The sequence below is a fragment of the Lynx canadensis genome, chromosome A2 (genome assembly GCF_007474595.2).
Source record: "Lynx canadensis isolate LIC74 chromosome A2, mLynCan4.pri.v2, whole genome shotgun sequence".
NCBI classification, from domain to species: domain Eukaryota; kingdom Metazoa; phylum Chordata; class Mammalia; order Carnivora; family Felidae; genus Lynx; species Lynx canadensis.
In genome coordinates this window covers 162,323,022-162,335,397 of record NC_044304.2, presented here as the reverse complement: position 1 = coordinate 162,335,397, position 12,376 = coordinate 162,323,022, and the positions used below count along the sequence as shown (strand labels likewise).

The 12,376-nt window shown below is 43.4% G+C and overlaps 2 protein-coding genes and 1 pseudogene across 3 annotated transcripts in view; all 3 read right to left on the bottom strand.

The window, feature by feature from the left end:
- LOC115509358 (GTPase IMAP family member 7-like) overlaps positions 1–12,376 on the bottom strand; it is a 146,728-nt gene that overhangs the window by 73,488 nt on the left and 60,864 nt on the right. The gene's annotated exons all lie outside the window — the stretch shown is intronic.
- The window catches only part of LOC115509360, a 214,832-nt pseudogene that overhangs the window by 198,214 nt on the left and 4,242 nt on the right, over positions 1–12,376 (bottom strand).
- Positions 10,971–12,183, bottom strand: LOC115509362 (GTPase IMAP family member 4-like). Its single transcript, XM_030308775.1, has one exon. It carries the CDS (start codon positions 12,162–12,164, stop codon positions 11,208–11,210), a length of 957 nt encoding a protein of 318 aa, XP_030164635.1. The 5' UTR covers positions 12,165–12,183; the 3' UTR covers positions 10,971–11,207.

Here is a 12,376-nt window from a genome sequence, read left to right as displayed (position 1 = left end):
ATGCACAATGGAATACTACTTGGCAATGAGAAAGAATGAAATATGGCCTTTTGTAGCAATGCGGATGGAACTGGAGAGTGTTATGCTAAGTGAAATAAGTCATACATACATATACATACATACATATGTTTTCACTCTTATCTGGATCCTGAGAAACTTAACAGAAGACCACGGGGGAGGGGAAGGAAAAAAAAACCATTAGAGAGGGAGGGAGCCAAACCAATAGAGACTCTTAAAAACTGAGAATAAACTGAGGGTTGATGTGGGGTGGGAGGGACGCAAGAGGTGATGGGCATTGAGGAGGGCACCTGTTGGGATGAGCACTGGGTGTTGTATGGAAACCAATTTGACAATAAATTTCATATTAAAAAAATAAAAAATAAAATTAAAAAAAGCACAGACTGGGCCACTTCTAAATAGCAGAAACATTTTCTGCATGGTTCTAGAGGTTGGAGGTCCAAGATGGAGATGTGATTTCAGTCAGGATCTGGTGAGAGACCTCTCTGGGTTGCAGGCTGCTGACATCTGGCTGTGTCCTCACATGGTGGAAGGAATGAGTCAGCTTTCTGGGGCCTCTTGTAGAAGGGCACAATTCTCAGTCATATGGGATCTACCCTCTTGACTGACTCACCTCCTAAAACCAGCTCCTAAAACCATCCTCTTGAGCACGAAATTTTCAATATATGAAACCTGTGGGGGACACAAACATTCAGACCAAAGCAGACACTGACCCTCCTTAATACTGTCCTAGTTCTTATACCCGGCTAGATCTGGCCCTTTGTGACCCTTGGATGTTTTATTATCACCTGTGAAAGTGATGTCAGGGTCATACATATTAATGTTTACTTCTGATACATCGGTTTATTTCCTTTACAATAATTTACTGCCAAAAAAGAGAAATAACTATACTGAAAATAACACAGTTCCCAAGTTTCTAGCATTTATTATGGCTGATGTCTTTCCAAAGTGAAGTCGAAATTTGGGGAATGTCTTCATTGTGCTTCTCAAATGGATTACTATGCAAAAAAACAAAACAAAACAAAACAAAACAAACAAACAAAACAAAACAAAACAAAGCAAAACCCAGAGGTCGTCTCACACAATGGAGAAAGAGGGAGCCACAGGTGCACTGGTGGAAAGCCTCAGACCCCGACATTCCACTGCTATGGTGGTACTATGGAGTTTAATGGGGGTAGGCCAGCCCATGAAAGTGCTTGACCGCCACATCACTAGAAAATCAGATGCCATCCTTAGGTTGTGTAACCAAACCCATAGGGTTTCCTTATTGCTCTGTCACAATGTGACAAAACACTTTCAAGGAAGTTAGCTCCTCTCTTCAAATCAGCCATGCTCTAGTCCGGAGGTGTGGATGCAACAGGAGGCACCTACTGACCTGGCCCAGGGTCAGGGGCTGGAAGGAAGGTGGTGTTGGCGGGAGGTGGGGGCAGCTCCATGTGGAGAAGGTGGTTGTTGGGGGGACCCCTAGGGCCATCCCAGTTCCACGTGGATTAGAAGGGCCCGTGTGCGCCTGTGCTTAGATGCCACTAGTTCCTGGGGCGCCAGAGTGGGGGTGGCAGGTTGGACTTCGGGGTTGTGGTGAGCTGTGGTCAGGAGGCCTGAGGGCCCCGGTGGCCCTTGCAGTGAGCTGGGCTCCGTGAAGTGCCGCTGGGCGGAAGTCTGCCATTAATCTCCGTCTTTAGCGTCCTCAGCAGCCCTCCGGGGCTCACACAGGGGCTCTGAGCGAGGGGTGAATCCCTTCGGTAACCCGGCAACTCGGGGACCCGCGGGGCAGCAGGGAGGGGGCCGGGGTTGGGGGGACGGCCGCTGTCCCCAGCTCTGCCTCCAGGGCCGCGTGTGCACGAGCACGCACTGTGGGGCTGACTTTAACCCGTCATTCTTTCATTTCACGTTGTCTCGTGACCACGTGTCCACACACGCCCTCCAATTGTTGTTTGTTTCTGTCTTGTTTGCATATAGAAATGGGAAGTTAAAATAAATATAAGTATTATGGCTTTTAAAGTCGCATACGGAAATGTATGCTTGAATCAAAGGAAGGCTTCGACACCCACGGGTAAAAAGCCCTACTTGGGACATGGCGAGGGCGTGTTAGAAGGAGTAGCGGAGAGAGCAGGGTGTGGCATGTGGCCCCGGACTTGTGTCTGTCTCAGAGCCATCCCCCATGCACCTGCTCCAAGAGGTGGGGCCGAAAGGGGTTCCGTTTCTTTATTAACATGATCACATTAATGTTCATCTTGATAGCTTTCGTGTATGATGAAATAATATGATAAAACCACTTTGTAGGTTAAATTCCATAAAACTGTGATACAGAATCATCAAATCCAAGAGGAAACTTTTCGTAATAGTAAATACTCATAAATTAAAAAAAAGGATTTCATAAACAGATACATTTCACACTCATACATACTCCACAGGTATTATTCACAATAATAAATACTGCACATTATTGTGTGTATATTCCTGGGAGCTAGTGGAAGTATAAGGTAGGATATGATTACATGCCAGTTACAAAGTGCAAATGTGGAAAGATACCAATATCTATAGATACAGATATATATCTACATCGATAGAGAGAGAGAGAGATAGGTATAGATATTGATATATTTCCACCTGGTTCTGTTTCTCTTGAGAACCCTAGTACAGTCAGACCTACTGAGAAAGTCCACGTCCCCAGGCCTGGGTGCACAGGCCATGCTTAAGACTCAGGCTGGACCAGGACAACAGACATATGTGCTGCCCTGCCCCCACACGCCATAGGAGCAATGATTGATAAGCACCAGCCATCCATCACGGGCCTGGAGAGATTCTGGGAAGCGGAGTGTGTAGGGATGACTGGAAGCTGAAGGTAAACGGGATGAGAACACTAAGTAAAACCACATGGCATCTGAGTGCCCACACTAAGCTCAAGGCACCCTAGAGAAATATGGGGCCTTAGCTGCTCCATCGATAATTGTAGCAACAATCCCAACCGGTCCAACTCCCTGTGGGCTGACTCAAATCCCACCCTAACAGCCTGATGGAGGAAAAGGGATTCTGTATCCAGGCATCAATATTATTTATTTCATTTGCTCCTTTCCTCCTATGTCTACAATTTAATAAAATTATGAAACTTGTTTTAAAAGCAGGAGAACAAAAATAAAACACAACAACAGGGTAGACTCAGAAAAAGTCCAGGAACTGAACAGGGATTTTAAAATAACAACAAGGACTGAAGAAAAACTGGACAACATGAAATAAAAGATGGGGAAATTTCAACAGACAGATGAAAACCATAAGAATCAAACATACGTGGTAGAAGTCAAAAGCACTATCAGAGATGAAGTGTTCCCTAGCAGGTACATCAATCAACACAGTTGACTCAACATGAGTCAGTGAATTTGAAGAAGAGAGAATAGAAATTCTTCCAATGAAAACAAAAGTTAAAAATGAGTGAGAAAAAGAAAAAGAGAATAGAGTATCCGGGAGCTGCAAAGCAAATCAAACAGGTTAACACACATGTATCTGAAGTACCAGAAGAAGAAAAAAAGAGAATGAACAGAAGAAACATTTGAAGAGCTAATGGTTCAGACATTTGTAAAAACAAGGGAAGACACCAAGACACAGATCCAAGAGTCCCAGAGAAGCTTGAGCAGGATAAATACAGAAACAAACAAATAAAAATCTAAGCACTTCATACTCAAACTGCAAAAAACCAAAGATAAAGAGGAAGACTTAAAAATAACTGCGGTGTAAAAGGCACATTATATTAGAGGAATAAAGATTGTAATTACAGATGATTCCTTGTCAGAGCTTGCAATCCAGAAGACAATTGACTGACATCTTTATATTATTGAAAGAACAAAAGTGTCAGCCCAGAATTCTCTAAGCCATAAAAATAGCTTTCAAGAATGAAATATGGCCCTTTGTAGCATCATGGATGGAACTGGAGAGTGTTATGCTAAGTGAAATAAGCCATACAGAGAAAGACAGATAACATATGGTTTCACTCCTATGTGGATCCTGAGAAACTTAACAGAAACCCATGGGGGAGGGGAAGGAAAAACAAAAGAGGTTAGAGTGGAAGAGAGCCAAAGATAAGAGACTCTTAAAAACTGAGAACAAACTGAGGGTTGATGGGGGCTGGGAGGGAGGAGAGGGTGGGTGATGGGTATTGAGGAGGGCATCTTTTGGGATGAGCCCTGGGTGTTGTATGGAAACCAATTTGACAATAAACTTCATATATTGAAAAAAATTTAAAAATAGCTTTCAAATATAAAAGTGAGCTAAAGCCTCCCTCACAGAAGCTGAGCGGATTCACTGTTGACTTACCTGTGCTACAACAAATATTGGAGGAAGTTCCTCATCTAGAAGGAATGAAGGTGATACCGGACAGAAATTTGTATTTACCTAAAGAAATAAAAAGCTCCAGAAATGGCAAAAAGGAAGATAATACAAAAGACATTTTGTAGCTTACATTTCATAGCTCTAAAAGACAATTGTCTAAAACAAAAATAGTAATAGTGTATGGAGGGACCTACAACGTATGTGAAAGTAAGGTATGACAACACCCAGGAGGCAGAAATTGTTAAGTACACTAGTGTAAGTTCCTTAAACGACATGTGAAGTGGTCTAATGGTACTTCCATGTAGACTGTGATAAATGGTCTAAACACCCCGGAATAAAAAGCAGGGACTGTAGGACTGGATTAAAAAGCAAGGCCAACCACATGCTATTTAAAAGAAACTCACTATAAATATAACAAGTGCATTACTTTTTTATCGGTGCCTAACAAATGACCTCCAACTTAGCAACTTGAAACAACATACGCTTATTGGCTCCGTCTCTGGGGGTCTGGAGTCTAGGCAAGGCCTGACTGGGTCCTGTGCTCAGAGTTGCTTGAAGCTTCAGTCAAGGAGTCAGCTGCTCAGTCGTGTCTTCTGTGGAGTTCAGGGTCTTATTCCAAATTCATTCAAGTTGTTGGCAGCATTGAGTTGCTTGTGGTTGTAGGACTGAGTTCCTCCTCCCAAAGGGTCACACTGGCTGTTCCTCTTGATAGGCAGTTCTCAATACAGATATTCAACATGGATATTCTCTCCAGTGGGAGAATCTCTTGCTTTTAAATATTTTTTGATTAGGTCAGGCCCACCTGGTATAATCCCACCTCCCTTTTTCCCCTAAAGTTTATTTATTATTTTGAGAGAGCCCGAGATAGAACAAACGGGGAGGGGCAGAGAGAGAAGGAGAGACAGAATCCCAAGCAGGCCTTCCACTGTCAGCATGGACCCCTACTCAGGGCTCCAATTCAGGAAACCATGAGATCATGACCTCAGGCAAAGGAAACCAATAGTCAGATGCTTGACCAACTGAGCCACCCAGGCACCTCATTAGCATTTTTTTGAAAGACACAGAGCAGGATACAAGAGGTGACTCTCCTCTCTCTGGCTCAGAGGAGAAAGTGCTGATCCCTCCACCTTCACCCCAGGGAAGCAGAAACTCTGCTGCGAGCCCTTCATAAATGATCTCCTCATGAAAGACAGTGATTGATCTGTTTCAGAATGTGAGAATGTTAGGATGGTTCAGTAGACCGCTTTTTCCTATTATGTTTCATTTTTTTAAAAACATGAAACAGATGGTACTTTCTCCCTCTTAGCTTACTGGGGCCAGACGTGACCCACACTTTTGGTCCCTTATTCCATTCTGTATACACACCAAAGATATTCTTTCTGGCAGGTCCCAGCTGAGTCACCTTCTTGGACAATAAATCTGGTTGTCAGATGGCCCCAGGATGTGCGACTAGCTCTGTTCCATTCAGGGAAAAGAATAAAGTTTTCCAACTTTGGGTTTTGGCCCCTGCTCTGGTCTCCACTCCCTCTTTATTAGGGAGTCCTAGACTTTGGATAGAAATCTGGCATTTTGCCTTATTTGATTTAGTTCTTTGCTTGTGTACTTGAGAATCTTGGAGAGGAGGAGTCTTCCGTATTCTGAATCTAGCTGGTAACATTTGGAACGAGGGAAATGCCTTGAATATGATTGAAATGACTTTGTCCCTTTCAAATGTGAGATTATTTGCGACTGGGCGGTCACTCTGAAGCTATGGTCCCAGACGAGCAGCATGGGCAACACCTGGGAACAACACAACCTGTAGGGAATGCAGATTCTCAAGCTCCACCCCGAGCCTACTGAGTCAGGCTTTGTACTTTAACAAGCCTTCCCGATGGCTCTGATACATGCTAATGCTTCACACAGTATAGAGAAAAACCTGAAGAAACAGCTTCTAGACTAAAAAAAAAAAAAAAAAAAAAAAAAGGATTTGTGAAAACATGACAGCCTTGTAATCCGGGGTGTTGGTGTTTCTTCACAAGGGATTGCCTATAGTCTATCACTTGTCCAATTTGCATGACAAAGCCCAGGGCTCCCTTGCTGCAAAATAGAATTTTATATAGTAGATATCCAGAAAATAGAAGCTGAGAACACTCTGTCTTCTTCTAGGGGAAAGAAAACAGAGAGGAAGAAAGAATAAACCAATGAGACATGTGTCCCAGATTCCACCTCTCCAGGTTCAGAAAGCAAGAGATATATTGTCTTTTCCTCAGTTCATGGAGGAATGAAGAAGCATGAAGAATTGTATGAAAATTTGGTTGGGAGATTGTGAAGGGAATTCACCATGAGGGTGAGAACGAGGTAGCTGTGCAGTGTCTATGTTTAATTTTGCTACATAGGCTGTTCCCCGTGTACTCCACACTGCTCCACAAGAAGCAATTGACTTAAAGTCTAAGGGACTCATTTGCATAAGCCTGCTCAAAGCATTTTTCCTACAAAAGCAACTATTAACTCAAGAGGAATTAAAAATAGAATTAAAATCTCCCTATCTCATTGTCCTTTCTCACAAATCTGTATCAGAGAATTGGTGCTTAAGAAAATGTGCACACCAATGAGAAAGAATGAAATCTGGCCCTTTGTAGCAACGTGGATGGAACTGGAGAGTGTGATGCTAAGTGAAATAAGCCATACAGAGAAAGGCAGATACCATATGTTTTCACTCTTATGTGGATCCTGAGAAACTTAACAGAAACCCATGGGGGAGGGGAAGGAAAAAAAAGAGGTTAGAGTGGGAGAGAGCCAAAGCATAAGAGACTCTTAAAAACTGAGAACAAACTGAGGGTTGATGGGGTGTGGGAGGGAGGGGAGGGTCGGTGATGGGTATTGAAGAGGGCATCTTTTGGGATGAGCACTGGGTGTTGTATGGAAACCAATTTGACAATAAATTTCATATATTAAAAAAAAAGAGGGAAAAAATAAAAATAAAAAAAATAAAACAGGTCTTTTGGAAACAGCCTAAAGATGGATCTTGTTTTCTTATTCATTCTGTTAGCCTATGTCTTTTGACTAGAGCATTTAGTCCATTGACATGTAGAGTGAGTACTGAAAGATATGAATTTATTGCCATTGTGTTGCCTGTAGAGTTTGAGTTTCTGGTGGTGTTCTCTGGTCTTTGTTGCTTTTGTCTTTTTTGCTTTGGTTCACCTTTTCTCCCCTGAAAGAGTCCCCCACACAATTTCGTTCCAGGCTGGTTAAGGGTCACAAATGTCTACAGTTTTCCTGTGTCTGGGAAACACTTTATCTCTCTTTCTATTTTGAACAAACAGCCTTGCTGAATGAAGAGCTTTTGGCTGCTTACTTTTCCAGTTCAGCACATTGAATATATCCCGCCACTCCTTTCTGTCCTGCCAATTTCTGTGGATAGGTCTGCTGAGAACCTGATCTGGTTGCACTTGTAGGTTAAGGGCTTTTTTCCTTTGCTGCTTATATAATTCTTTCCTTGTCTGTTTATTTTGTGAATTTGAATATGAAATGACTTGTTGATAGTTGGTTTTCTTTGAATCTCATGGGAGTTCTCTGTGCTTCCTGGGTTTTGATGTCTGTCTTTCCTCAGGGTAGGAAAGTGTTCTGGTATGATTTCCTCACATAAACCTTCTTCTCTGTGTTCTCTGTCTTCATTTTCTGGGACCCCTATTATTCAGATGTTGTTCCTTTTTAATGAGTCACCACGTTCTCTAAATCTTATATCATGCTCTTTTGCCTTAGTTTCCCTCTTTTTTTTCCTGCTTTATTAACCCCCATAAGTTTGTCCTCTGCATCATCAATTCCCTGCTCTGCTGCATCCATCCTTGCCACCGTGGCAACCATATGAGATTGCATCTCAATTCTAGCATTTTTAATTTCATGATGGCAAATTTTACTTCTTTTATCTCCACAGAAAGGGAATCTATGCTTTTTTCAAACCCAGCTAATATTCGTATTATCGGGACTCTAAATTCTGGTTCAGACATTTTGCTTATTTGTCAGGATCATTTCCTCCTGTCCTTTCTTTTCAGTGAATTCCTTCATTTTGGAAGAAGTAAAGGAATTATTTTAAAAATTTAAAAATTTTAAACAACACACAAAAAAATCAAATGAAGGATGCTAGATCCTAGGTGTGTTTTGGTCTGGTTGTTGAAAGAAGCTTGACAGAATAGAGAAAAAAGGGAAAGAAAGGGGGAAAAAAGGAAATAAAAAGTAAGAAAACATTTGATAATTAAAAACATGCAACCTTCCTTTGTCTCCAGCATCCATCCACTCCCCACTTCTACACTATCTGCGACCAAGCCATGAGGTGGCACCTCCCTTCTGAATTTCATCTCAGAAGGGGCTGTGTTTCCAAGCCCCTCATTTCTGAGGTCCCTTAGTTGTGGACCCACTCCAACCCTCCGTGGGAGGGTCTTTGCTTGGCAAGCAATGGCCAGGTGCTCGCCACCCTGGGAACGTTCATGGGACCACCTGCTGCAGATGCCCAGAGGCTACAGCCAGGTACCAATGTGCCCCACAAGACTTTCACCCAGTCATGTAGCAGCAGCGTCTCAGGGATTGTGGTAAATCACAACACACATCTGGTGTCAGACTTCACTGCCCCATAATGCCTTTGTTCTAAAACCAACAAACAGCTGTTCTCCAGGGTCCACTGGGACACTTACCTGTGGGGAGGCCACACAACCTCTACCAAATGTTCTCTTAGCAGGGGAACTGCTTCTCCCCACGTGGCCCTCGGAGCCCTCGGACCTCACTCCTGGGGATTCACCCTTCCCACCAGATCACCACCAGGTAGCGAGGTACAGAGTTTCCAACTCTGGGCTCCCTTGTTTATAGGGCCCGTCTTCTTAATGGTATTGAAAATCTACTTTCTCCTTTCTTGCTTTCTTGTTCAGTCCCTTTTGGGTGTTTCCACTCTTTCTCTTTCTCTACAGTTGCCTTTTGGGGGAGTGTTTTCCTGTATTCTACGCCCTGTTTCTGTCCTATCTCCACAAGCAAAAACAACTCCCTATCCTCCATGGCTTCTCTCTCTCCCAAATCACGTCTCATCCTGTGTATCTGCCAAGTTCTGTGGCTCAGGTTATACAGATTGTTATGTTGATCCTCAGATAAATTTTCTAGTGTGAAAAATGCTTTTGTGCTGATCCGGCTGAATTTCAGGAATGAGAGAAGCAGAAAACTTCCATGCTACTCCACCATCTTGGTCCCTTCTCCTGGGGAAAAGGGATTGTGAGGGATTGTGAGCTTCTTTGTGGTGTGCTTCCTTTATCCTCGAGATTAATTAAAAGTACAGTCTAAACTCATGGGTGTTTGGGGAAAACTGGGAGAGGTATATGTCCCTTTGGGCAAAATGGCTTTGAGCATAGACAAGCCAATGTCAAGATGGCAGAGTGAGGAGAGTTGCCATAAGTCACATATGACCACCAGAACATATTGGTAGAACATGGAAATGTGTTTTGGGAAGCCTTCGCATGGATTATGTGAGAAGTACCAAATAGAAAACTAGAAAACAGATAGAGACACCTCCTACTGTTATCCATATATTAAAGGGGATTTTTGCTCCAGGAAAACCAGAAAGGTCTCTAAAGCCTTGGTTACACATAACTTCTATCAGTACATAATGAATGAATCCAACAAGAAGGTGGTGTTTGACTGGCAGAGGGGTTGAGAATGTGGCTGGGAATTTCCAAGGAAAAGGAGGAGAGATGTGTTGAGGGTAGACCAAGACTAGCTCTGAAATCATCTTGAACTGTTACCAAAAAGTGAAACTCACACCTGTAGTCTTAGAAGAAGTGGCAAACATAGGGCACCTGGGTGGCTCAGTCCGTTGAGCATCCCACTCTCAGTTTCAGCTCAGGTCATGATCTCATGGTTTGTGGGTTTGAGCCCTGCATCAAGCTCTGCACTGATGTGTGGAGCCTGCTTGGGGTTCTCTCTATCACTGCCTCTCCCCTGCTCATGCCTCTAAATAAATAAATAAATTTTAAATAAAATAATAAAGAAAAAGAAATATCAAAGGTATTTTCCAAGAAGAAGTGGACTGCAAATTTGTGGAAATATGACAGAACAGAAAACTTTTATTATAATACCAACTAGCAAGCAGTTCAGCTGGGAGAGGGTGGTATGTGCAGTAAGTTATGAAGGTCTGAGGTGGTGGAGGTGAAGTGGCAACAGTTAGTTTCACATGAAAAGGAGAGAACTGGTTACTCAGCAAATATGTTGCATTGAAGTCTGTCAAAGAGTTGCTGTAGATATGTCTGAATACAGCAAACCGTTGTTGTCTTCTGTGTTGCATCTCCGTCTTTCAACTGCTCTTTCTGGCATTTCACTTAGTTGAGTTGTGAGAGGTCTATTTTCCAGACAACTCTTTGTTCTTCAGTGGGCAGCTGATAAGAAACAACTTGAGTCCCTCTGTAAAAATGTAACTAAATAAATTTCCATTCATCTGGAAAGAATTCTATAAGCATCTCCATCAATAGACTACCTAACATGAAGAACCAATCTTTGTAACAAACCATATGGGTAAGGTGATTGCCGTGTCCTAAAAGCAAAAATAAGTGAGTAGAAGCACTAAAAGGAATCTGGATTTCACTTGGGACAAATAGAGAAATTTTGGGGTCATCTTCTTAGAAGATCATCAATACCTTCTACTCTGGAGTTCCACAAATTGAGAATGCGTCCCTCCCCTGGTAAGTCAATCAAACATCTACCAATCACCACCAGTGAATCTGATTATACCCCTTCATCCTGAGAGTCTGAGAGACAGAATCGAGTGTGCTTCAAGGTTGGTGAATGAGTTCTGGGGTGAGGGGCTTGGCAGGGCCAGCGGAAAATGTGTAGCAAATCAGATCTTCTCATTCAGGTTAATCTTTCATAAACAGGTGAGAGAAGATAGGAAAAACCATCTGCAGAGCTTTCATGACCAAGTCAACTATCTTATACTGATTCTCATCTCTGTGTTTTTGCAGCCTTACAGCATATAATGCCTCTTTCTCAGCCAATTCCCTCTCCATTTGTTCCATTTGTCTCTGCTGCTCCAGTTTATCCTCCAGCTTTCTGATCTTGTCTTCAAACTCCTTTCTTATCTGCACTCTCTCTCTCTCTAGCTCTGCTGTGTAAAATTCTTGCATTTCTTGCATTTGTTTCTGAATCTCGTTGTCAGCCTTTTGATACATCTTATTAGTGTAGCATCTTCCTTCATTCTCGGCGACAATGCGCTGGACCAGGGTGAGCAGCTGATTTCTCTGGGCCTCCTGCTCTGCTCCTGTCGCCCGATTGTTGAACACGCAGTAGCGATCACCAAACTTGCCCACCAACTCTCGGATATCTTTGGGTGCTTTCTGTAAGTAATCATGGAAATTGATGCCATCCAAGTCATCTTTCCGGGTGAATAAGAGAATCATGTATCTCCTAGCTCTGGGTCCAAACATTTGCAGGATCTTCTCCGTGGCCTTTCGCTCTTCCTGCGTGTACCGGCCCAGCGGGACCACCAGGAGCAGAGCATGAGGCCCTGGGGAGGTCAGGAAGATGCAGTGAGCAATCTCCTTGCAGGTGTCAGCATCCTGTGCCTCGGTGTCGAAAATGCCAGGCGTATCCACGACCACAATTTCTCTTCCCTGCCACCTGCTGCTCCCTTTGTTACAGGTCTTGGTGACTGATGTTGCCGCAATGCTGGAACGAAACACTTTCTCTCCGAGGATGCTGTTGCCTGTGGCACTTTTCCCTGCTCCGGTCTTACCCACTAAGACTAGTCTCAGCTGTGAATCTCTGCCATCTTGGTTTCTAAGCCCTGGGACATCAGGAAACAAAAGCCACAGCATTAGGATGGTAATCCAGCTGCTTCTCCTGCATGGCCCCCCATTTCCCCTCACACACATCCCTCCTCTGTAGCCTCACGGCGCCCCCCCCCCCAATAAGTGACTGCGGCACTCCCAGAACTCTATAGAAGGCCCTTCTAGAGAAGCCTATTCGAAGTCTACAGAAAGCCTGACGTTCTCTTACAATACTTGGGGAATGCCCAAGTACTTTCCAG

Coding starts and splice junctions, on each gene's coding strand:
- LOC115509362 (XM_030308775.1), bottom strand. CDS start 12,164: ATGCTGTGGCTTTTGTTTCCTGATGTCCCAGGGCTTAGAAACCAAGAT.